At 55.1% G+C, this 24,956-nt stretch overlaps 1 protein-coding gene across 1 annotated transcript in view; it reads left to right on the plus strand.

Annotated features, from left to right (window-relative positions):
- Positions 1-24,956, plus strand: part of Srcin1 (SRC kinase signaling inhibitor 1) — a 62,226-nt gene that overhangs the window by 21,809 nt on the left and 15,461 nt on the right. Inside the window, exons 3-12 of the mRNA XM_032912101.1 lie at positions 258-559; positions 10,076-10,099; positions 15,682-15,877; positions 16,436-16,634; positions 17,064-17,157; positions 17,551-18,410; positions 18,854-18,946; positions 19,171-19,214; positions 19,461-19,651; positions 20,668-20,843. Of these exons, the coding sequence (XP_032767992.1) occupies positions 258-559; positions 10,076-10,099; positions 15,682-15,877; positions 16,436-16,634; positions 17,064-17,157; positions 17,551-18,410; positions 18,854-18,946; positions 19,171-19,214; positions 19,461-19,651; positions 20,668-20,843 (2,179 nt within the window). The remainder of the gene's footprint in view (positions 1-257; positions 560-10,075; positions 10,100-15,681; positions 15,878-16,435; positions 16,635-17,063; positions 17,158-17,550; positions 18,411-18,853; positions 18,947-19,170; positions 19,215-19,460; positions 19,652-20,667; positions 20,844-24,956) is intronic.

The following is a 24,956-nucleotide window of genomic DNA, read 5'->3' on the forward strand; positions in this document are numbered from 1 at the left end:
TCCTTACCTCTCCTGTCCTGACGTCATCCCCTGTCTGCTCCAAAGCAAACCAAAGTGCAAGCTGCATGCAGGCCCTGCTCCCTACCCCCAACTTAAAATTCTAAGTTCACCTCATATATCCTCCTAGCTCCCCTTTCAGCTCCCGAAGGCCTCTCTACCCCATCAGCCCCGCCCTGCCCCACAGGGACCCTTGTGGGAGATGGGCAGCCCTTTGACATGGCGCCTTGGTGACCCCAGACCCTTTCCCCCTCTCGCAGATCCGGAGCGGAGCAGCCCCCCCATGCTGTCTGCCGACGATGCCGAATACCCTCGGGAGTACCGGACCCTGGGGGGTGGGGGCAGCGGGGGCAGCGGGGGCCGGCGCTTCTCCAACGTGGGGCTGGTGCACACCTCCGAGCGGCGGCACACGGTGATCGCTGCCCAGAGCCTGGAGGCCCTCAGCGGGCTCCAGAAGGCCGATGCTGACCGCAAGCGAGATGCGTTTATGGACCACCTGAAGAGCAAGTACCCCCAGCATGCCCTGGCCCTGCGAGGTCAGCAGGACAGGATGCGAGAGCAGGTGAGTATGATCAGGGGCAGGGGTCTGTAGCGATCCGGATCTGGGGCAAAGCTGGGAGCCCGGAGTTGGGGAGTTTGTCTCCAGGGCTTGGGCGGAATGTGGGAAGAAGGGCTGGAAGGTGTGCCTCAGAGGCCAGAGGAATGATTGGGAAGAAGGCATGGAAGGGAAGCTTTGGGCACTGAGGATACTGGCCGGGACCCAGTGGGAGAGCTGAAGCGCTTGGTTGTAGCATCTCTCTCAGACGTGGGAGGTCTGGAAGGCTGATTCTAACCCCAGCCCGCACCTGAACTGAGCCCAGAACTGGAGCCACTACCTCCTTCAGTGACACAGACTGGCTGTGGTACTGTGTGACTGATCTAGTATCTTCTGTGTTCCTTGGCTCTCTCCTGCCCTCAGTAAGGCTTACTTAGGGAGGGGCTGGGGCCTTTGCCTTTGGCCCAGGGCCTACATGGAGTAGGGTGCTTCCCTCCTCAGCCTCCTCGAGCCTGGATTCCTCAATTCCCCTCTCCACTCAAGCACTAGCTTCCTCTCAGGACTAATATTCTGCATTTAGCCTTGCATGGGCAAGGGGGCCATTGTGGCTGATGTGTCCTCAGCTCTGGAAATTCGAGCCTTGTCCCTTCTGGGAGAAGGTAGACGGTGCCCATCCATTAGCACTCCTTCAGTCACACTGAGGAGTGTTGGGTCACAGCTCCTTTTCCTCAGTGTGACTGGGGAATCAGGGGAGGGACATTGCACCCTCATTGCAGAGATCAAGGGCACACTGCCATGTTTGTGGGACCTTGCTTGCCCCCAGACATCCTCTCTAGGTCTGTCTACCTTTTGCTTTTTCCCAGCTCCAGAGTCCACCTAGGAACAGGGTCCAGGTTGGAGAGGATCAGAAGGAGTTCTAGACTCACATAAGCCCTGACCTCCTTAGCTGAGGTGGGGATGGGGGGATTAAACACTGTATGAGCATCCTGGTCAGTTGGGAGGGAGTTTAGGATCAGAGATATCACATGCACAGGCCTGATAGGAAGGCTTCCTGGAGGAGGTGGTCCCTAGGGAAGGCTGCCTGGAGGAAGTGGTCTCTATATGAGGACTAGCAGGGTGAAAGAGTTTGAACAGAGGAAGAAATTGTTGTATCAGCAGGTCCTAGGGAAGCAGCGTGGGCTTGAGTGGACTTGGGACATGACACAAAAGTCCCTCTGGCTGGTCTGTAGGGGGAAGGGTTTGCACTGGAATGTGAGGAGCCATACTGATCAAGTGGGCTGGGCCAGTAGAGACCATGAGGGTTATATTTATTATAAACAGTAAAGTGACAGAGTAGGGGAAGGAGAAGAGGAAGGAAAGAGGTGTTTGGACAGAGTGGGAGGAGAGACTGAGCAAGCATTGTTGGTTATCTGGATCTATAAAGCAGGGAGGCGGGCGGGAAGGACATAGCTAGAGGCCGGGGAAGAAGCTTAGCTGGTACGAAGTGCTGGCCTGGTATGCCAGAGGCTGTGGGTTTGATTCCCAGCCCTGCACAAACTGGCTTTAGTGGTGCATGCCTGCAATCCCATTACTCTGTGGGGAGGCAGTATGGAGCGGGCAAGATAGTCAGCAGTTCAAGGCCGTCCTCAGCTACCAACCTGGGCTACATGAGACCTACGTGAGAACTGAAAAGAAACTCTTGACTGACAGGGAGATCAGTCTCTGGGAAAGACACAAAAATGGGTGAAAGTCATGGGGTGGGGTGGGAAGCTGGGAAAGAAGGCCAAAGGGATACCTTTATATACATTTCGGGACTCCAGGGGGACCATGGCTTCAGGAGACCTGGGAGCAGTCAGGTTAGAGGCAGAAGTGAGAGTGGGCCATGGAAGACCATTAAAGCAGAATACAGGGGTTGGGGATTTAGCTCAGCGGTAGAGTGCTTGCCTAGGAAGCGCAAGGCCCTGGGATCGGTCCCCAGCTCCGGAAAAAAAAGAACCAAAAAAAAAAAAAAAAAAAAAAAGACTACAGCGGTCAGAGAGGAGCCATGGGGCAGTCGGCGCCTGCACTGCAAAGGGCTAGGTATTGTCTGGGCAGGGGTAAGAAGCAGCCGTGGCCAGTTTCAGTGGTTTGGTGACCAGGTGTAGTAGGAACTGGACACCCTGGTTACAGAGATATCTGGGAGGTTTCGCAGAAACAAAAGATGGGAGTAGCCAGGTGGCAGTTTCAAGGGGCGCCAAGCCTGTCGGGGAGCACTTACATAGGAAGAGGCTGGTGAACGCTCAGTAAGTAGTTAGCGAATGCTTCTGCCCTGGAGGGGAGCTCAGACATGCTTGGGTTCGTCCCTTTCCTCTGTCCTGTCCCCATCTGCTCCTTTTGAGGCTCAATGGTAGGACCCAGGGCCCTTTCAGTTGGGCGGAGTACCCAAGCACGGTCTAGCATGCTGTAAAGCCGGGCGGACGTTTGGAGAAGGAATGGTTGGTTGGCAGAGAGAAGACTCTAAGGCCAGAGGGCCAGGGGCAGGAGGAAACAATAGTGGAGGTGCCTGGTGGCCTTGGGTAGGAGCAGGAAGTCAGAGTTACAGAGATGGCAGAGACTGCAGGAGTGAGGTCACTGCCGTCCAGTGATCCCCGTCACTGTGAGGTCTGAGGTGTCCTGTTAGGAGGCAATGAGGCAAATATTGACGGAGTTCACGTCTGGGAACTGGAAATCAGGATTCTCTCCGGTGGCGAGAGCCCTGTGCTGCCTGACACGCAGGAAAACTTGGGGCCCTAGTTAGCAAGTTCCAGCCACTCTGAAGGCCCCACCATGACTGGCTCCCTTCCTTGTGCCAGAGCTTGCCTGGGAACATCCTTCCCTGTCCGCTTCCATCCCCAGCGGCTCCTGCCCGCTCCCCCTAATGGGGTGTCCCTTGCTTCACACACACAGGTCGGCGGCTGGACCGTGGACCCTGTGTGCCTCCTCAGCTCCCTCTGTTCCCACCTCCACGGCGACTCCACCCCCTCAGGGGCTGGCCAGCCTGCCCAGGTGAGCCACCCATCCCCCTCACAAAAATCCATTGGTGGAGCTTGGCTTTGGGGAGGCCCTTTTTTTGTAAGGGGGGGACACTGAGGATTTTTATTTGGCACCCCTTCTCTTTTATGTGCAAACTCTCCACTGTATTTACATCTCCCCGATGGAGTCCTTACAGTCGCCTCCCCAAATCTAGCTGGGACCTTTTTGAGGGATAGTTACGATTCCAAAACAAACCAACCAACAAATAAACAGCGATTTCTCTCTTTTAAACAAGAGGACCTAGTCTTGTTCCTTGGGCTCTCAAGAATCTCTTGTTCTCATCTTATAGCCCTGTGTATGCCCCAGTCTTGGTTCTGAGTGGAGCCTGCCTCCCCCATCTGACCACCAGGAAGTTCTGCGTGGTGTCTTTCTCTCTCCCTTCTTGCATTTTTTGAAAAGAACTAAGGCATCTAGCCATTGCTTCTGATCCTGGTTCCTGTTCCTCACTGGGCCTCATTTTCCCTGATAGGAGGATATACTTCAGCATGTGCTCCCAGCTCAGGCCTGCACACTGCCAGGGGAGGAATAGCAGGCATGGGAGAACCAGGAATTCTAGCTGGACCTGGAGCCAGGGAGTTTTGGACTTGATGGCCACCGTAGTAGGTAGGAGAAGGGCAGTGGCTGCCAGCTCTTTGAGTGGAAGAGGTCCAGTTCTTCATGCACTCAAGTGTGACAAGGCTGGACTTTCCCAAGGAAAATAAAAAGATATTGTGACCAGCTAGGGTGTGATGAGCGTCCAGAGCCCGGGTGCCTGGACCGAGAGGAACTTGTCTGGTAACAGCTTGACACACGGATTATCATTCTCAGGGCACAGAGCCCCTTCCCCTCTGGCTCTCAGCCCCATTTTGGCTGAACTTGGGGAACAGGGTCAGGGGTGTGTGTGACCCTAAGACTGGATGACAGGTGGGAGAGAGTTGTCTTGAGTGGCCATGTGGGTGGTGAATACCACAGGCCGACAGTAGGATTGGGACGATAGAGATGGAGAGAAGACAGGCGCAGGATGGACAGGTGAGTCCCTGGTGCCTCAGGTCTCTTAGATGGAGTGTTGGGGGGCAGGGTTAGGGCTTTGGAGCCCCAGAGGCAGACATGAGGCTGGATTCCAGTGGGCTCAGTTGTGTTCTGTGATGGAGTGACGGTCTGTCTGTCTGTCTGGAGTTATACTTTGATGGAAGAAGGAGAGTCTGTGGGAGACCTTGGCCCCAGAGTTTAATAGTAAACCTAGGATCTTGTCATCTCTTAATGATACAGTTTATCATATTCCTCCCCACCAGGGATAAGTCTGAGGTTCATTTTTTGTAAAGCTAAGGCACAGAGACAGCCAGCAAAGGACTAGAATCACACAGCAAGGCATGGTCAGAAGCCAACGGGGAAACTTAGGCATCCTAGGCCTCCCAGACTCAGTCGGGGATTAAGTCCTGGAAGGATTAAAAGGGCAAGGAGGCGCTGCTGAGAGGAGGTTGAGGGCCGGGAAGGTGGGGGTAACTAAGACCTTTGGAGATGGGGGCAGTGAAGAGGATCCTGGGAAAGGACCAGAGGTTAGACCAAGCCGCAGCCCCTCCCCCCGCGCTTCCACTAAGCTGTCTAACCTCCCTCCCTCCTGCTGCAACCCGAGTCCTGGGCGGCGGGCCGGCGTATCGGGTGACCGCGGCGACGCAGCCACCAGCCTCCTCTGCTCTTCGGCGGGGCTGCGCCGGCGGGGCCGCGCCGCGGGAGGGGTCCGAGAGGGGATGCGCACGGCGGCGCAACGCGCCGCGCCAGGTGGAGTCGCGGTTACCGGGGCGACCGGGGCCCGGGCCGGCTCGGCGGCGGCGGCTCTCGCACTGCAGCAAAGGGCACCGGCGGCGGCTGCGGAGGCGGCCGGGGGAGGGGAGAGCCCGCGCGGGTGGGAGTAGCGGGTCGTTCTCCCTCCCCCGCCCGACGCGGGACCGGGCCTGGAGTGTGCACCTGTGGCCGCAGGTAAGGACGAGTGACTGTGGGGTTCCGCGGGAGGCGGGGACCCAGAGATCGGGTCTCGATCCGCGGCTCCGAGGACTAATCTAGGGGTGCGGGGCGCGTGACCGCAGCGGGTTCCCGATCTCCGAGAAACGCCCCCTCCCTTTCCTCACCGCAGCAGGTGCCTTCCACGTGTGTCGGCCCCCACCCCCAAATGCGGCAGGCGCCCCCTCCCCCAACCTCAGAAAGTCATGACCTTCCCGGGGTGCGCCCCGGGCCCCAAGCGCCGCGCGGCTCCCGCAGTGCACCCCCCTCCCCGCACACCCAACCTCCGCAGGGCTCGGAGCTGCGGGTGTCGCTGAAAACCCCTGGGGGAGGGCGGTGCGCGGCGTGGCGGTGGCAGGCTCGCGGCCACAGGGCGCGTGGCGTAGCCCTAGGCTGGGAGCGGGCGTTTGCACGGACTCGGGTTCACGCGAGTTGGGAAGTGGGTGTGTGCGCCAGTCTGGGGACGAAGGAAGGGGGCGCGACTCGTGGCTGCCCTCCTCTCTGGAGGATGCTCCCTCGGGGCCTGAGGTCAAGAAGGGGTCATGGGGACACTTAGCCTACCCCGGGACCTCTGCTCAGGGGAAGGGGAAAGGGGAGGGTTGTGGTATAAGGTCCGGATAGGGATTCGTCCTGCTTCTCTAAAAGCTGAAGTGGGCGGAGGAGGGCCAGCTCTAGGGGGAGAGACAACCGCAAGACTAACTACTAGAGAGGAATGATAGGGGTTAACGCCTCAGCTGGGAGGGAAAAAGCTGTTTCCTCCACTGTGTGTGTGTGTGTGTGTGTGTGTGTGTGTGTGTGTGTGTGCGTGTGTGTGTCTGGTGTGTGAAGTCTTCTCCCCTATGGCTGAAAGCTTGGTCCTGAGGGATGGTTGTTTCTCATTTTGCCCCAGCTCCTGAAAGCTTGTCTTCTAAGCAGCGGGTTCTGCCAGTCTCCTGTTCAACACCTTTCCTTTGTAGTCCCTCGGTTCTGGGAAGGCTGTCTCTGACTGACCCTATATCTTCCCTTTGGTGAGGTTGTGTTGGGCGAAGAGCAGAGGGACCCAGATCTCTCCTGCCCCTGCCTTGTTTACTTTATTTGTTTGTTTGTTTATTTATTATGAGACGGGGCCTCTATCTGTAGCTCTGTTTGTCCTGGAACCTGGAATGAACTCCCAGAGATGCCCCTGCCTCTGCCTGGGATTAAAGGAATGCACCACCACATTCAGCTCCTTGTCATTCTTTCAGGGTTAGACCTGTGACAGTCTCAGGAAAAATGCCCACAGCAACAGGGCCCAGAGACGGAGGGAGTGGGGCCAGGCCTAATATTTAGAGTTACCCCCTCCCTGCTGGCCTTGCCTGGTTTGCCTGGTTGGCATTTACTCATTGCCATGAATATGTTGAGGGCATTGATATATAGCAGATGTGTGTTGGGCACAGGCTGAAGAACCTACAGCTAGGAAGGGGGTAAGGGGAGGGAGGGGACCACAGGTGTCCCTCTTGTACAATAGAGGAGGAGCCTCTGTTCCCTATCAGCAGGGGTGGCCCCTTGGGTTAATATCTGAAAGGGTGGATGATGGCCCATCTCCCTGGGGGCTTTCCCCCCACCCCCACTGCTGCAATTCTCCCCCCGCCCCCCCAAGGACAGTGAGTTGCTTGGAGACCATGCACCTGGTTCCTGCTGAGGCCGGCTGAAAGGCTCCTTCTTCCCCTTTTGAACAGAGGACCAGGAAGGAGACAGGGCTCACTGAGGAGGCTCTGACACTCAGAACTACCAAGTCCTATGACTGGATGGCGGTGTCATTTGTCCGTCCAAGTCCCCCAAACATAAACATAACTTCTCTCCTGTGTCCTTCTCAGAGCTAGGATGACCCTTTCCCAGACACTGATGTCACCCTGTTCTCTTCCTTGGGCTTGTTTGTGACCCGAGCCTTCCAGATACTGACCGATGACTGTGTACAGGCTTGGAACCCACCGTGAGGGTACAGTCGGTGTGGCTATAGTCACATCTTGCCTGCTTGTCTTCTAAGAACCCCAGTGGGATCCCAGTCATCTGTACAATGGTCTGAGTCCCTTGTGCTGAGACTAATGGCAGGATAATGGATGGGACAACTTTTATCTTTCTTGATTCAGGAAATCAACCCTCAGACACATGATGATAGGACCATTGTAGTCACTGGATACTGGCCAGAGGTGACACAGATGTCCTGACTCACCTCATAGAGGGGAGCAGAGAAAGGGCATTCCCCTTGAATCTCTGTGTATTTCATATATTGCTCTAATGAAAAAAATTACATGTATTAAGTATATGTGTCCATGGGGGAGGGTATACCCTTGCCATGGTGCGTGTGTGGGGGCATCAGAGGGCAGTGTGGGGCAGTTGGTTCCTTCATTTCACCATGTGGGATCCAGGTATCGAACTCAGATCATCAGGGTTGGCAGCCAGTAGCACCTTTACCCACTGAGTTGTCTTGGTGGTCCTTGTATACTATTTTGTGTATATTTCTGTAACTAGTGTTTGTGTTTGTGTGTGTGTGTTGTGTGTGTGTGTGTGTGTGTGTGTGTGTGAGAGAGAGAGAGAGAGAGAGAGAGAGAGAGAGAGAGAATAGGTGTCCATGCCTCTGTGATGTGCTGAGGGTGGGTGTGACTGGCCTTGCTACCTTCTGTGTCTTTGACTGGGTTTAGCTCTAGATAGGGTCCTTGGAGGTACACGTAGATCTGAGTAGGTGGTCTTTGAGCAGACGTCTCCAAGTTGCTGTGTGTTTCTGGGGCCATTTCTCATGGCTTCCCTTAGTGCGGTGCACCTTGGTGGGTGTGTCCGTCGTTCTGGGCACCTTTGTGACATCCTTGCCTACCCGAGATGTGTCTGAGTCAGCCAACTCACTGCAGGAACAACGTGCATGTTACAGGGAGCTGTGGAGGGCTCCCGTGCCCACTGTGGGGTGGGGGGAGCATGAGGCTTTCTCTGCAGAGCCGTCTGTCCGTCTGTCTGTCACTCCTGGTCTGCAGACATGACATGACTTTCCAAGTCCCCAGCCTGGCTCTGCTGTCCCTTTACTTTCTAGGCTTCCCTTTCTATCCAAGGTCACAGAAGCTGTGGCTCAAGTCTTTAAGTCACACTGTCCCCTACTGTGATAAACTGAAAGCACCCCCTGGTACCGAAAAGCACTGGTACTGAAAGCACCACTGGGGTGGGGTGGGAGGGGGCGCCTTTGCTGACCCCTTCTCCTACCTGAAACGTATCTGCCTTTCATCTGTTGGAGCCGCTAAATTGGGATAGGAATTGTGGTGTCTCAGGTGTGTGTACAGACTGTGGCAAATAAACTCTACTCCAGATTCAGACCACCCCAAAGAGCCGTCAGCATAAAGTCTACCCAGCAGTAGCCATCCTCACCTCCTTCCTAACTCCTCCCTGCCCCTAAAGCATCCTAGGGGCACAGGGCACCACAGCATGGTGTCCTCCCAGCAGGAACCCTCAAGGTCCCTGTCCTCTGCCAGTGGCTCTGAGGCCGGGGGAATCTTGTCTGCTCGTGCCAGGCACCCTGGGGCCAGGCCATCTGCTGCCTCTGTTCTCCTGCTGAGGCTGGCACCGGTCAGCAGGGTACCCTCAGCTTTGCCAAGAACCAGCCCGCCCTCAGGGCTGTCCTTCCCTTGTCGCCGGCCATCTGGAAGGCCCTTCTGGTCTCTGGGGAGGGCAGGGCGAGCTAAGAGAAGCCCCAGGCCCCCTCAAACTCTTCTCTGCCACCTCTGTAGCTCTAAGTGCTGCCCAAACTCCCCATCCTCTGACAAGCCCCCGAGGTCACTGGCGTCGGTCCACTTTTCTCCACAATCCTTGCACATCCTGGCACACAGGCCTGCCTACTCTGGCCCCGGTCCCAGTCGCCACCATCTACTCCCTGCCCTCAGCCTTACTGGGGTCTCCCTTTGCACACCCCAGCATTGCATTCCTGTGTTTTCTGTACTTTGATCTGTCCGTGTAACTCCAGTCGGAGGCTGGCATCCAGCGACTACCTTTGACCCCTCACTCCCTTCTGCTTCTTCCCAGCCCCCCTGCCTACTCCAGGGTGCCTACTTAAGCTATCTGCTCTGCTCAGCACACCTTTCTTCCCAGTCTCCAGCTCTTCCCTTACCCAACTGAGCCGGAATGCCATCTTTTCTGGGACATTTTACCCTGGTCTCCCACAAGGAGTACCATCTCTCTGGTCCCCACCACTCAGATTTATCACCACCCTCCCCTCAAACTTTGCCCGATTCATGGTCATCTATACTTTTCCTCACCTGTAGCCCTCTCTGATGTTAGTTCCTATGGCTAGAAAGACACTTAAAACATCTGGAACGTTCTATCCTGCTCCCCCACCAGCAGATCTGGAACCTGCCCCGTCCTTGGTGACCCAGAAGGTTCCAGCCTCCGGGGAGAATTGAGAGGCACAGGCTTTGCCTGCTGTTTGTTTCTGAGAGGGTGGAGGCCCATGTCCCAGGGTTGAGTCCTGAGTCTCTCTCCCATCCCCGTCCCACTTCCCCAGCAGTCCCTTATAACCATCTCTTCTCTTGTTTCCATCAGCAACCAAACTACTGGAGTTTCAAGGTCAGTGCGAGATGCTTCTGCCTCTGTGACAACTGCATGTCCTGCCCTCCCCCACCCCACCCCCCGCCTCTGCCTTGCACATGCTTCTCATTGGGGTGTGCATTTGCACGGGCCCCCTCCTTTGCGGGCGGTGGGCCTGGGGCTGCCGGTTATGGCTGCTGCTTTGCGGGGAGAGAGTGGGTTTGTCTGCCAGGGGCTTGTGGATCTTGAGTGGGAATCTTACCACTTCTAGGCTTGGCCTAGAGATACTCAGGTCCCCAGCGCTCCCAGCCCTACGAGGGGCATTTTAGAATGAGAAGGGTTCCTGATATTTCTGAGCCTAAAGTCTGCTGACAGAGGCAGGGACCTGAACTCACAACTTCCCTGTGGCCCCTGGCCCCTGAACTCACATTGTCCCTCTGTGGAAGGCCTCAGAGCTGCCTTCCTTATTCCCTACCAAGCTCAGGACCAGGCAACACCCTTGAATGCATTCACCTTGAGGCCAGGCCTGGGGAAAATCCTACTTCCTCTGGACAGTTTGTATTATGGAGACCTGGAATGGGATCTTCCCACTCCCAGGATACCGTGGTGCAGGCACTCTCTCTTTCTTGGCCCACACACCCAGAGCTGGGTGAGGTGAGTTCTACTGTGGCTTATTGTCTGGGATCTGTGGTCCCTGGAGCCTCCGACATTATGGAAGGGTAGTAGGCTCTCGCCCAAACTTGCCAAATGTCCTCTGTGCAAGCAATCATTTTTCCTGCAAGCAACCTTTGAATCGGTGCATCATGGGCTCCTGTACCTGCCTGTCACCCCACTTCTCTGGAAGTGCCAGGAGAGAAAGGAGAGGGTGTGGGCTTGAGGATCTGATGGCCTGGTGGTGAATTCTAACCCGCTCCTAATTACTACCTGAATGACCCTAGCAGTTATGTACACTCCTATGAGCCTTGCTCTCTCCTTTGGAAAGTAAAGCTCTTTGTCATAGAGGCCACAAAGTGGGGATTGAACCCAGAACCTTGGGCACGCATTCTATCACTAAGTCACTTCCACCAACTTTTTGGGGAGATGGGGGTATTGTTCTTGTTTGTTTGTTACTGTTTAGTTTTGAGCCTGAAACAGACTGTGTAGCCCAGGCTAGCCTCCAAGTCACCAAGAGCTAACTGCCTCTGCCTCCCAAGTGCTAGGAGTAAAGGTGTGTGCCCATACCCAGCACCCCAAACCCTATTTTTACCTTTTCTTTTGAGACGGGGTCTCACTAAGCTGTCCAGGTTGACCTTGAACTACCTCAGTAGCTCAGGCAGGCCTTGAAGTTGAGATCCACCTGCCTCAGCCTCCTAAATTATTGGATTATAGGTTTGTGCCCTCAGGGCTTACTCAAGGTTGTTGAAGGATGGGAGAGAGGGGAGCAGTGCATGCTGGGTCGGAATGTTCTGTTAGCTGCTTCCCCGGGTAGCTGACTCCATTAGTCACAGACGCCGACCTGATTCTAACCTCTGCTCACTGGAAGTGCTTTAGGGTTTCATAAGAGGTCTTGGGCCCCGGGCTTTACCCACAGAGGTTCCTATTAAGGGTCTGTTGATCCTGGAAAGCGTTTGTGAGAGCTCCAGGTACATCTGCCCAAGTCTGTAGACAGCTGTTGGGAGCTCAGATCTTAGGTCTGACTGCCCTAGCCCTAGCTCTGTGCCTGGCCTGAGGCCAGGTCTCATTAGCTCCTTGGTGGAACAGGTCCAACAACTGCCTCCCAGGACAGCCCCTTCCCGTATTCAAGTTCTGTTTGAGTTCCTGTTCCCTTCTCGTGCCAGCTCCCTAAACCAGCATGTTTAACACCAGTGGCCACGTGTGGCCCAACACAAAATCCCGAACTTATCTAAAACATTGTAAGATTTGCTTTGTGATTTTTTTTTTAAGTATAGAATAGAATTTATTCAGGGCATGGGGAGTGGAGTTAAAAGGTTAATAGGGGCAGAGAAAGACAGAGAGAGAGAGAGAGGAGGAGGAGTAGAGGCTGGCTATGAGCACATGGAGAGAGAGGGGGAAAGAGAATGGGGAGAGAGGGAGGGCAGAGCAAGAGAGTGAGGCTTGCTTTTCTTGCTATACCCGTCTTGTGGCTCCACACACTCCCAGGGGAGGGATGCCTCAGTCTCCCTCCTCCCTCCTCCTCCTCCCTCCCCCTCCTCCTTCTTCCCTCTCTTTTCTCCATCTCTTTTTTTTTCAGGTTCTTTTTTTTTTTTCCGGAGCTGGGGACCGAACCCAGGGCCTTGTGGTAGATGACAGCGCCTACCACTGAGCCCCCAACCCCCCCCCCTTTTCTATACTATACTGTCTTGTGGCTGCTCCCTCAGGGGGAGGGATGCCTCAGTTCGGGCGGTGGAGGCACCCCCTCCCCCCATACTTCACCACACCTCCATAGATTTTTTTTTTGTTCAGTTCTCAAGGGCGAATGTGGTAGATGACAGTCACACCACCTCTGCTATGGTGGGGCCTGGGCAGCAGATGTTAACAGACTTTCCATAACCTTAGGGTTTTCTATAAAGATAGAAAGAATGGAAAGATGCCGTGGGGCTAGGGAGGAGGGAGGCAGGTATAAGGAGGCGAGGTTATTTTTCTCTTAGTTCCTGTTTTGTGGCCAGCCATCCTAGCACCTGTCCTTAACCATGCTTTCACTCCCTCCTCTTCCAGACAGCTCATCTGTGTCCTCTGCTCCCCCCCACACCCCCGACACCTACCCCACTGCCCTCATGCCTCCCCACCTCCCCCCTCACCTCTCCCTCACATCCCCACCCCCCCACACCACCCCACACCCTCCCACACCTCCCTTCACTGCCCCCACCTCCCCCCACATATCCCCCAACCCCCCCTCCCCCCACCTCCTTCCACTGCCCCTGCACCTCCTCCCCACTTACCCCCACATCTACCTCCACATCTCTACCCTCCCTCTCCCCTACACCACCCCCATACCCTCCCACACCTCCTCATTGCCCCCACCTCACTCCACATAACCCCACCCCATACCTCCTCCTCACCTCCCCCCACCCAGTGGCCACACCTATTCCTCATCTCCCCAGCTGCTTCATTCTGTAGCCCCTCACCGACCCCAGCCTGGCAACCACTGACCTTTCAGTTGCCTGGCAACTCCATGCCCACCAGCCTGGTGCAGACCACCCCCCCCTCTATTGCATAGGCTCCCCACTGGTGGCTTCTCTGGGGATGAGGGTGGGAGGGTCCCTGTCACTGCTGGTCAGCCTAGAGTTGACACCTAGGCTCTGAAGTCTGGATATGAGATCTCCCATACAGACCCAGTTCATATTCTGCCTTCCTTGAATGACCCATGCCCTCCCTGCTGATCAAGGTACTGTGCTTAAGGAAGCTCCTTGGTGACTCCCCAAACCTGAATTTCCATGCCCCTTCCCAGGCTCTGAAGGTGAGGACATAGAGCCTCTCCTTTTCTGAGCATGCTAATTGAATTGGAACATTAAATTGACTTAATGGGAAGAAGGAGATTAATTAGGGGATAATCAGGATTTGGGGGGAAGAAGGAATGGAGGTAGGTTCATTAGGTTGGGTAGTGCTTGCCTATAACCTCACACTCAGGAGGCAGGAACTGGGGGATAGACTCAAGTGGGAGGCCAGCCTGGCCTACTTAGCAAGTACTCAGTGGGCCATCCATGGATACATAGTGAGACCCTGTTTCAAAATACAAAATAAATTAAGATATTGTCTTTTTAATTTTGCAAAATAATGTCCCGATTGCTCAAAACTCAGTTTCATAAAGAAGTAAAATGAATGAAGAAAGCTCTCCCAGACCTGCGACTGTTGACGTCCATGGTCCAAAGTGACGTATGTGATTTAAGCATTAAAAATACATTTATTAGGGGTTGGGGATTTAGCTCAGTGGTAGAGCGCTTGCCTAGAAAGCGCAAGGCCCTGGGTTCAGTCCTCAACTCCAAAAAGAAAGAAAAAAAAAAACGTTTATTTTTGTTTTCAAACTAGGTCTCACACTGTAGCGGATTGTAAGCCCAGGATAACCTCAAACCTGTTGGCTATCCTCCTGCCTCAGCCTTTCCTGTGCTGGAATTATAGGCACATAGCAGCATAACTGCCTGTGGAAATAAGAATGTTAGGTGCAGATGGATAACATGTTTTATTTTTATTTTCTTAATCCTGTAAATAACTTAATTATTTGAGTTATGGTAGAGCACGCCTTTAGTCCTAGCACTCAGAAGGCAGAGCGGGTGGATCGCTCTGTGAGTTCAAGGCCTGCATGGTCTACTTAGCCACTTCCAGGGTAGCCAAGGTGACGTGGTGAGATTCTGTCTCAAAAAATAACAACAGGGGCTGGAGAGATGGCTCAGGGGTTAAGAGCACTGACTGCTCTTCCAGAGGTCCTGAGTTCAATTCCCAGCAACCACATGGTGGCTCACAACCATCTGTAATGAGATCCGAGGCCCTCTTCTGGTGTCTGGAGACAGCGACAGTGAACTCACATATGTAATATAAATCTTTAACTAATAACAGTTTAAGCCGTGGGGTATCTTGTCTAGTAGCCGTGTTTGGTGTAGGGACTAGGTCAGAATGGCTGAGGCTGTGGACCTGGATGAGAGACAAAAGTACACTCTAGAAGGGTAATTGAATCAAGAAGGGATGCCACCTCCCCAAGAAACAGTGGTCAGGCCTGTGACACCTCTCCTAGTGAACTACCGCTCCAGGTCTTTATTTTGGGAGGGGGGGGAAACTGGGAATTGAACCTAGGGATTCACTGAGCTGTCTGTGACATCCTTCCTCACCCTAGCTGTAGATCCCTCTCACCTGTAGCTTTAGGAAAGGGACTGTCATAGCCAAGGCTACAGAAGAAGGTCAGCCAGGCTATGCGACAGCATGTGCATCACTGGTAGGGGTGGAGCCTAGCACAGTGTACTTGTGTGTATCACACCCGGTTTTGCCTGTTCATAAGCATACAGTTTACTTTAAATTGTGGTTCAGTTGACTCGAGGGTTTCGAAGGCTGCCAGTTCCTAAGTTCTCTAAGTGGAGGCCTCTAGACATGAACACCTCCCAGTGCTGAAAGCCTAGGCCCCTCATTCTCTGATTTCTCCCTGCTCCCCCGAGCCCCTTGAACTCCATGAAGAATAAATCCGCCGCTCACACACCCGCCGCTTAATTAATGTCTGGAACTAATGCTCCAATTTGCTCAACAATTCTGCTGCTCACCTCGGTGACAAATTTGTGTTGTTGTTGTTCGTTGGAAGCTTAAAATAGCAGGCGTACCCATGGGTCCAACTCAGATGGTTTCTTGTATGACTGTCCGGGGTGCCTGAGTCCTTTGCTCACTGCTTACCTGCTGGGTGTCTTAGGGAATCCAAGGCCTTTAGAGTCAGGGGATCTTTTCAGCGGTTACCCAACTAGTCTGGAACCCAGGAGACAGATCCTTCTCTGAGTGTGTGTGTGTGTGTGTGTGTGTGTGTGTGTGTGTGTGTGTGGGTGTGTGTGTGTGTGTGGTGGTGTTGCTGTCTGGCCGGAGCTCCGGGGCCCAGATGGAGGCAATGGCAGAACAAGGGATGGGGGTGGGGGCTCATGCTTGGTGCCTCTCGCCCTGCCCTGCCCCTGCAGACCCGCAGCTCGCGCCATACTCAGGGAGCCCAGCCAGGGCTGGCAGACCAGGCAGCCAAGCTGTCCTACGCCTCGGCTGAGTCGCTGGAGACAATGTCCGAGGCCGAGCTGCCCCTGGGCTTCAGCAGGATGAATCGCTTTCGACAGAGCTTGCCTCTCTCCCGCTCTGCCAGCCAGACCAAGCTGCGCTCACCAGGTACTGCCCAGCGGTCTTGTCTTCCGGCCCTGCCACAGCTCCTCCCTCCGGCTTCTCCCGCCCTTCGCTACTCCATCTCCTGCCACTCCCTCCCAGTCCCTCCTCTAGCGGCCGTCACCTCCCCGAAGTCCTCCGGGCCCTCGCCGCTCTTTCTCCTTTGCTAAACCCTAGCATCCCCTGCTGGCTCTTACGCTCTCCGCCTCCTCTCTATCCAATCCTTTTTTCTTCCTCTAGGCTCTTTTCATTTCTTTCTCCCAGTGTTCTCGCCACCCCCTCCAACTTTCCCGACTTTCCTTCCGTTTCTGCTCTACCAGCTCCTGCCCTTACCTCATTTCTGCGTCCAGACTCCAGTTGCCTGGAGTCTAGTGGATGCTCTGAGAGGCAGCCCGCCAACCAGCTGCATGAGGAGCGCGTGGGTGCACTTGCACTCAGGGGCAGCCTTTGGCCTCAGACCTTGCCACTGTGGGACCGATGCTGCTCCTGAGGGCTCATCGCACTCCCCCGGTGCGAGGCGCGCCGACAGAGGCAGTGACCATGATGGCCGCGTCTCCTTCGCAGGAGTCCTGTTCCTGCAGTTCGGGGAGGAGACGCGACGTGTACACATCACGCATGAGGTCAGCAGCCTGGACACGCTGCACGCACTCATCGCGCACATGTTCCCGCAGAAGCTCACCATGGGCATGCTTAAGTCGCCCAACACCGCCATCCTCATCAAGGACGAGGCTCGCAACGTCTTCTACGAGCTGGAAGACGTCCGGTGGGCGTGGCCCCAGGGGGGTGGGTGGATTTCCCTACACTCCTCTGAAGAGCTCTAGACCCCTGGTGGCCCTTCCTCAGATCACTCTCTCTCCACCCTTTCCCTTCCCCTGCAAGTCCTAGCGCCCTCCCTCGCTGCTAAATCTTCCAGTCCTGAGGCTGTGAAAGTGGACAGGTGGAGTCTACCCGCCCCCGTGTGTGTGTGTGTGTGTGTGTGTGTGTGTGTGTGTGTACCCACCCCTTGCACGCTTGTTTGCTGGTGACAGGCATCCCAAGGTACCTGGAGACACTGAGCACTGAGTATAGGAGTTAGAAAAGGATTGGGTGTTGGGGCCATCTTGCCTGCCTGAAGTAGCCGCTGCACCCCCTCCCCCGTTGTGCACAGCTGGGTGCCACATAGTGACTCACTGTCCTTCTCGCTACCCGACAGGGATATCCAGGACCGGAGTATCATCAAGATCTATAGGAAGGAGCCACTGTATGCCGCTTTTCCTGGCTCGCACCTCACCAACGGTGACCTCCGGGTATGTCTGAGAGCACCTAAGGCACTGGTGAGACTGGGCAAGTGGGGTCTAGGGAGAATATAGAATTGGGGTGGCTTTGGAGATGGGAGTCTGAGACAAGGGTGCCCTAGTTAATTGTGAGGTTAGGTCACCCCACCGCCACCTGCTACCCTGCCCATTTGCCACAAGAGTTCTCTAAGGCTCCTTTGGATACTGGTGTCTGCCAGTTTACCCCCATGCTGGGAGTACTGATGGGCAAGGGGCCCAGGATATCCTGGGAGAGGGAAGACAGAACAGAGGTGGTTTCCTAAGTCTGGTTGGAGGGGAAGCGAGGGGTGCTGGGTTCTCAAGCAAGGAGCAGGAAGCTCCCTTCGTGACCTGCTCCATGGGCTTTTCGGGCTGTCTTCTGCTCAGAGAGAGATGGTTTACGCATCACGGGAGTCGTCGCCCACGCGGCGCCTCAACAACCTGTCGCCCGCATCGCACCTAGCATCTAGCTCCCCGCCTCCAGGGCTGCCATCCGGGCTGCCTTCGGGACTGCCTTCGGGCTCGCCCTCGCGTTCACGCCTCTCGTATGCTGGGGGCCGGCCGCCCTCTTACGCCGGCAGCCCGGTACACCACGCGGCTGAGCGACTGGGAGGCGCCCCGACCAGCCAGGGCGTGAGCCCCAGCCCCAGCGCCATCCTGGAGCGGCGCGACGTGAAGCCGGATGAGGATCTGGCGAGCAAGGCGGGCGGCATGGTGCTGGTGAAGGGCGAGGGCCTCTATGCCGATCCCTACGGGCTGCTGCACGAGGGCCGCTTGAGCCTGGCCGCCGCAGCAGGAGACCCGTTCGCATACCCGGGCGCGGGCGGCTTGTACAAGCGGGGTTCTGTGCGCTCGCTCAGCACCTACTCGGCCGCTGCGCTGCAGTCCGACCTGGAGGACTCTCTGTACAAGGCGGGCGCCGGCGGCCCGCTCTACGGAGACGGCTATGGCTTCCGTCTGCCGCCTTCGTCCCCGCAGAAACTGGCCGACGTCTCAGCGCCCTCCGGGGGACCTCCGCCACCGCACAGTCCCTACTCTGGGCCGCCCAGCCGCGGCTCGCCGGTGCGCCAGTCGTTCCGTAAAGATTCGGGTTCCTCGTCGGTCTTTGCTGAGAGTCCTGGAGGCAAAGCCCGCAGCACCGGGGCTTCCACGGCCGGAGCACCACCTTCTGAACTCTTCCCTGGACCTGGAGAGCGCTCCCTCGTAGGGTTCGGGCCGCCGGTGCCAGCCAAAGACACAGAGACCAGGTGAGGAGACTTGGGCGCAGCTACAGGGTAAAGATGTGGTCCCGAAGAGGGTTGCAGTATCTTCAGACGAAGGAGGTGGCCAGAGTGTCTTCCATGTGGCAGAGAGGACAACAGTAGGATGCTTCTAGAGACCCACGTTTGTATTCATTTCCCTAGCCTCAGTTTACCCGGCAGTAAAATGGAGCGCTGGCCCCGCCCCTTTAGTGTCCAGCCTTTCAGAGAGAGCTGTCCAGCACATAGCCTCGCTGAAATCCACCGGAGCAGGCTCGGGATGGGGGAGGAGTTGGGATTCCAGACCTGTAGACAGAGGAGAACTAGGAGTTTGATCCCGTGCAGCAGTCAGGCGAAGACTAGCTGTCCTCTAGTTGCTAATCTTAGGAGTCAGGAGTCGGGTGGTCAGGGGGGATCACACTTTCACAGGAGAGCTTATTCCCACTTTCCAGGGAGCGTATGGAGGCCATGGAGAAGCAGATTGCCAGCCTCACTGGGCTAGTCCAGAGTGCTTTACTGCGAGGCTCGGAGCCGGAGACTCCAAGGTGAGACTTCCCCCCTCCCCGCCCCGCCCTCTACACTATCAGGGCTTGAGGCAGATACATGGGCAGTGAGTTAAGTTAGAAGCCTGTGTCTACAGTGTGACTCAGACTGCTTTCTCTTTTCTGTGGCTCTATCCTAAGATCAGGGAGCTGGGTGACATTTAAGGTCCCATTCAGCTTCCATGGTCTGAGGCCCCCATGGACATTTTCTTCTCTTTCCTTCACAGTGAGAAGATTGAAGGCTCCAATGGAGCAGCCACCCCCTCAGCACGTAAGTGTCCCTTCTCTTCCTCTCAGGGTTTTAGGATGAGTTTCCTAGTCTTTAACTGGAGCTCCAAGAGTAGCTACATCCTGGGCTTTCCACAGATTTCCACTTTACTCCTGCCAGGACTCTCTACGGCTTAGAGTAGACAGTCATAACCATGAGCCTTTCTGCCCGGGTGTGGGAGTGGAGCGGCTCCTCCTCTTCCCATTTTGCTCCACTTTCCTTATGGCTCTCCCTTCTGGTCTCTCTCAGCACTGTGTGGGTCAGGCAGTAGGAGTAGCGGGGCCACTCCAGTGTCGGGCCCTCCCCCACCCGCGGCCAGCAGCACCCCTGCAGGGCAGCCCACTGCTGTCAGCCGGCTGCAAATGCAGATGCATCTGCGTGGCCTACAGAACAGCGCTAGCGACCTGCGTGGCCAGCTTCAGCAGTTGCGGAAGCTCCAGGTACCGTTAGCTCCCCCGCCCACCCCACACAGCCCCGCCCCCCCAGGCTGTAACTTCTCTCCGCAAGCACTGCCCTACCTTTCCCCAACATTCCCGCTCTCTTATTGTTCAGTGGTCCTTCTTCAGACCCCCTTTCTGCCTCCCTTTCTAGTTTCCACTTACTATTAAACCCCAGATCCCTCACCAAGCCCCAGTACTTCACTGAGCCTCAGCCCCTTCCCCATACCTGCACTGTGCCTACCATTTCTCCTTGCATTTTCCTTTGTGGTGGTCTCAGTTCCTTCAGGCCGTATTCCCCAAGTCCCCTCAACCCTTTTCCTGAGCCTGGAGTGGCTGTCCCGCCTTGCCTGGCAGATGGTCCCACCTGTCAGGAGCCTGGCATCTTCGTGCCTGCTCTTCTTAGAGGGGCTTAGGGCTTGTCAGGTGAGGGTAATGAGCAGAGACAAGCCGGAGTGGGGGCGGAGAGCTGCCATCTGGGCCACAGATAAGATCTTGCCCACCCACGTCAATTGGGCACGCTCGTCTTGCAGCCCCTGCTACATCGGCAGACCTTATAGTTTGACTCCTTAACCCCAGGTCTTGTCTCCACTCATGGCTTCTTGAGGCCACAGGTCCACAGTCACACTGTCGTCAAGGCCTTATCTAGTGTCACTCTTTGGCCACACAAATTCTCATCCTGTTCTTCTGCCCCTATATTTCTCCAGAATGTAACCTTGATCTCCCTCCCCAGCTGTCCCACCCTTCTCTGCTGCTCACAGCCATGTCGTCTTGGGTGAAGCCCAGTATAACTTTTCCCCCTCCATGAGCCCTATCATTCCCGGCCGGGATCTCCTGCTGGGTTCTCCCCAACTCCCGTCTCTATCTTGCTGCGCCTTCGGGGCAGCTCACACCCATAGCCCAGCAACCCCGTCTTCTGTGGGAGTTTTGCTTGCGCAGGGCTGCCCTCTGCCCACCCTTCCCCGGCAACATGCGTTCTCCTCCCACCCGGTCCACGCGAGCATTCTTGCGTCCCGCAGCTCCAGAACCAGGAGTCCGTGCGCGCGCTGCTGAAGCGCACCGAGGCGGAGCTGAGCATGCGCGTGTCGGAGGCGGCGCGGCGGCAGGAGGACCCGCTGCAGCGGCAGCGCACCCTGGTGGAAGAGGAGCGTTTGCGTTACCTCAACGACGAGGAGCTCATTACACAGCAGCTCAAGTGAGGCTGGGCCCCAGCGTGTAGGGGTGGGGGGTGGGGTTGGGTGGGGAGAGGATCCGAGACGTGTCTGCGTAGAAGTGGGTACGATGCGGCCCGGGTGAACCAGCCTGACTCATGGGAGGTGTAGCTCTTATTTTGGAATCACAGATGACGTTTGTTTGTCTGAAGTCTGATTTCACCCTCCAATGTGGCCTGATTTCAATATGACCCACAAACCTTTGGCCATCTGGCATAATTCCTGATTTCTTCTTCTTCTTTTTTTTTTATCCTGGCTTGGTGCCTGCCTCTGTCATGGTATTGCTTCCTGTGGCCTGCAGCATACTCTCATAACGCCAGCCGTCTGTTTCCCTCTACCCTGTGCCTGCCTTCCTTCTGACCTAAGACCAAGGCAGCTTCACCCTTAAGCAAGAAGGTGGAGGGGCAGGGGTGTTGTCACTTGCCCAGGTGGTTCCTGACACGTTACCACCCTGATCCCTTCCCTCCTCAGCACAGAGAAGCTAGGCTCTAGTAGTCTTGAAGGAGGAGGAACAGAATAACCGAACCCTGCTCAGACACGGGAGGGTAAACCGAAGACAGTCTGATCCAGATTTAGCAAATGGCTGTCTGGCCACAATTCCATTGTCTGGCACCTGTGAAGGGAGATGCTGCTGTTTTCCCCTGTCCATTCAGGAAGCTGCACCATCATCTAACCACAGCCTTTTCTCCTGACTTGCTTGGGCTGAGGCAAAGGCCCCTCCCCTTCTTGTGGTCCTTTTTAGTGACACAGGGCAATAAGGGGATCCAGAGAGAGCTCCAGAATCTAGGGGCTATGCGGTCAAGGTAGCTGCCACCCCGCACCCTCACCCCCACCTCTGTACTGAGATTGCTTTGCAGTTCTTTCAGAAACAGCTGAAGGCTTGGCTGAGCTAAGGGACTTGGGACCAGGGAGCCAAGAAAGCTGCTCTATGGTGCAACCCTACTAAGCTGTATTTGGAGCCCTTACCAGGGTCTCTCTGGGGAGGTCACTGCCCAGGTAAACCTGGTGTGCATTTTGGCAATGTTTAAGGTAAGGAGTCCAGCGACCCCACGCTGTTGAAATGCTGTAATGAGCCATCTCACGTGGAAATGAGCCAGCAGCAATAACTCCAGCCCACCATCACGTCTGGGTGGGATGACGTAGTGACAGCCACCGCAGGTCTTGAAGCAGACCCGCGGCTGCCACACTCTGATCCAGGGATTCTGTTTCCTCCGCTTCCCCGTCTTTTCCTTGTCAATTTCCATTTTGTGTAGAGGAGCTGGGCCAGGATTTTCAAAAGGAGTTAGTCTGAGACATTAAAGAGAAATTAAAGGGGAGAGGGGGAGCCTTCAAAGCACTGGGGCAAAAGAGATGAAGGGACTGATTTATGCTCTGGTCTTCATGACTGTCTGGTCCCTGGCTTCCTGGGGACCTCAGTTCTCCAGGAACACAAAGAATTCTTGCCCCATCCATCACATCCATTACTCGAGAACCCAGGAACTGCTGGTGGGATTCTCCAGCCTGGCACCTGTTTCTTTGAGTCAGAGAGCGACTGAGCCCTATGTTGGTTCAGGTCTAGCCTTCAAGACCCGTCACCCACCTCCTGCCCTAACCACCTGGCAATAGTCCTGCAGCCCCTAGGTGCTCCCTCCGACCCCCGTTCCTTTTCCTTTGTTCCTTCCTCTTTTCTGGCATCCTGTTGGCAGTTGAGCCTGGGTTTTTGGTTTTATTCCTGCTGGGCAGACTCACCTGACCGTCTAGCCAAAGCCTTGGACTCTCTGAATGGTTATGGTCCCCTGATTGAAGCCTGCTGATCCAGAGCTAGCTGTGAGAAAGGGCTGGTTGATTGTTTTAGTTTGTTTGTTTGTTTTTTCCCCATGTGGTAGAGTGAGGCTGGGTGGGACAGCAGGTAGATGACATCCTTCAGTTTGGAAGTGAGACGCGGCAGCGCCCACGGCCGCAGTCCCACACAAGTGGAAAACACCACGCCACAGAACAGTCGTGTGAACTGATTCGTCTCAGAGCTTCTGCCACCCCGCTTTTGAAGGCCAAACCTCAGTTAGGGTTCCTTATTTATTTAAGGCAGATGCTGGAGCAAAACACTCCCAAGTCCTTTAATGGTTCTAAAGTAAAAGACTTTAAGCTGGGTGTGGTGCTGTGAGCCCCTAATGCTAGTGCTCTGGAGGAGGGCAGAAGTGTCTTTAGTCAGGCCATCCTCAGATATCTTCAGCCAGCCTGGGATACGTTGAGAGGCTACCGCAAAAATAATTAATTAAAGGTGCTAGAGAGACGGCTCAGGGGTTAAGAACGCTTATTGCGGGGTTGGGGATTTAGCACAGTGGTAAGGCCCTGGATTCGGTCCCCAGCTCCGGAAAAAAACAAAAACAAAAAACAAAAAACAAAAAAACCCCACTTATTGCTATTGTAGGAAAAACAACAAAAAAATCCAGATTAGTTCCCAGCACCCACATGGTAGCTCATGGCCACCTCCAGTTCAGAGGTTCTAATGTGTGAGCTTCTGTCCCCTGCAGGAACCAGGTTGGCACACAGTACCTATACACCCAGGCAAAATACTTAGACACCTAAAGTTCAAAAAAATACATCATTTTTAAAAACATTTTAAATATTCATTTATTGTATATGAGTACACTGTTGCTGTCGTCAGCCACACCAGAAGAGAACATCAGATCCCATTACAGATGGTTGTGAGCCACCATGTGGTTGCTGGGATTTGAACTCAGGACCTCTGGAGGAGCAGTCAGTGCTCTTAACCTCTGAGCCTTCTCTCCAGCCCTAAGTACATCATTCTTTTTTTTTTTTTTTTCTTGGAGCTGGGGACCGAACCCAGGGCCTTGCGCTTGCTAAGCAAGTGCTCTACCACTGAGCTAAATCCCCAACCCCGTAAGTACATCATTCTTAAAAAAACACGATAGGCCCTGCTTTCTTAGAAAACACTGTAGATGGTTTGCAGTGCAGATCCCTCCTGGCCAAGGTTCCGCCATGTTCAACATACACCTCCAAAGTCACCCAGGTCATGGTTCTTCATGGCCAATCAGAAAGGAATGAGCATAGAGGGCGCTTGCATGGCAGGTCTTTGCGGGCTAGATCCAGAAGTGTGCCCTTTCCAACCCTGCTTTACTGTGCAGGCCTCAGGTGAGAGGCCACGTCACCCCCACCCCTACTCCCAACCCCCTTTTCCTAGACAGAGTTTCTCTGTGTAGTCCCGGCTGTCCTGGAACTCACTCTGTAAACCAGCCTGGCCTCCAACTCAGAGATCCACCTGCCTCTGCCTCTTGAATGCTGGGATCAAAGGTGGCCGCCGCCACTGCAACCTCTAATTGCAAGAAAAGCTGGGAAATGTAGTCTTTGAACCACCGTTTGTCCGTGTGTCAGCTGGGAGCAGTGTTCCCAGCGACAGGATTGTTTTAAGGTTACCTAAGGGAATGAATGTTCAGGCCTGACCGTCAGGTGCCAGCCCGATGAACAGGATACTTAATGCAGAGTTGTTCTCTTACCGGAAGTGCTGAATCTCGGGATTTTGTCCTTGGCTCTGCCCTGGTCTGTCTTTTCATCTGCTGGTTGGCCGATGGTGTCTAAGGCTCGCTCGCGTGATTGATAGATGGCACTGAACTTTAAAACAGAGCAGACATGTCGGATGGTAGAACAGATTGAAGTCATTTGCACGTGGGCTGTTGAACTCTAACAGGTGGAACTCACGAGCCCCGCGTGTGAGGGAGGGATGATCCTGACTTCCCTTTAGGACTGCGGCGACTTACCTGCCTGTGGCAAGTCTCTCTCTCACGTCTCCATCCTACAATGTAAAATTATTTAATCTGGTGCTGGGAATCCAACTCAGGTCCTCTGAAGAGGCGGCGAGCGCTCTTAACTACTAAGCCAGCTCTCCAATCCCTCTCCCAGAATTTTGGAGACCAGGTTTCTCACTGACTCGTGAACTCCCGGGATTGGTCATCTCTGCTCAGTGCTGGGGTCGAAGTTGTGCCCCATTGTGATCAACTTTTAGGTGGTTTGCTGGGGATCTGAACTCAGGTTCTCAGACTTGCCGGGCAAGCACTTGCCCCGCTAAGCCATCTCCTTGGCCCTCCCTCCCATACATTAAC

This window comes from Rattus rattus, chromosome 9 (genome assembly GCF_011064425.1).
Source record: "Rattus rattus isolate New Zealand chromosome 9, Rrattus_CSIRO_v1, whole genome shotgun sequence".
NCBI lineage: Eukaryota > Metazoa > Chordata > Mammalia > Rodentia > Muridae > Rattus > Rattus rattus.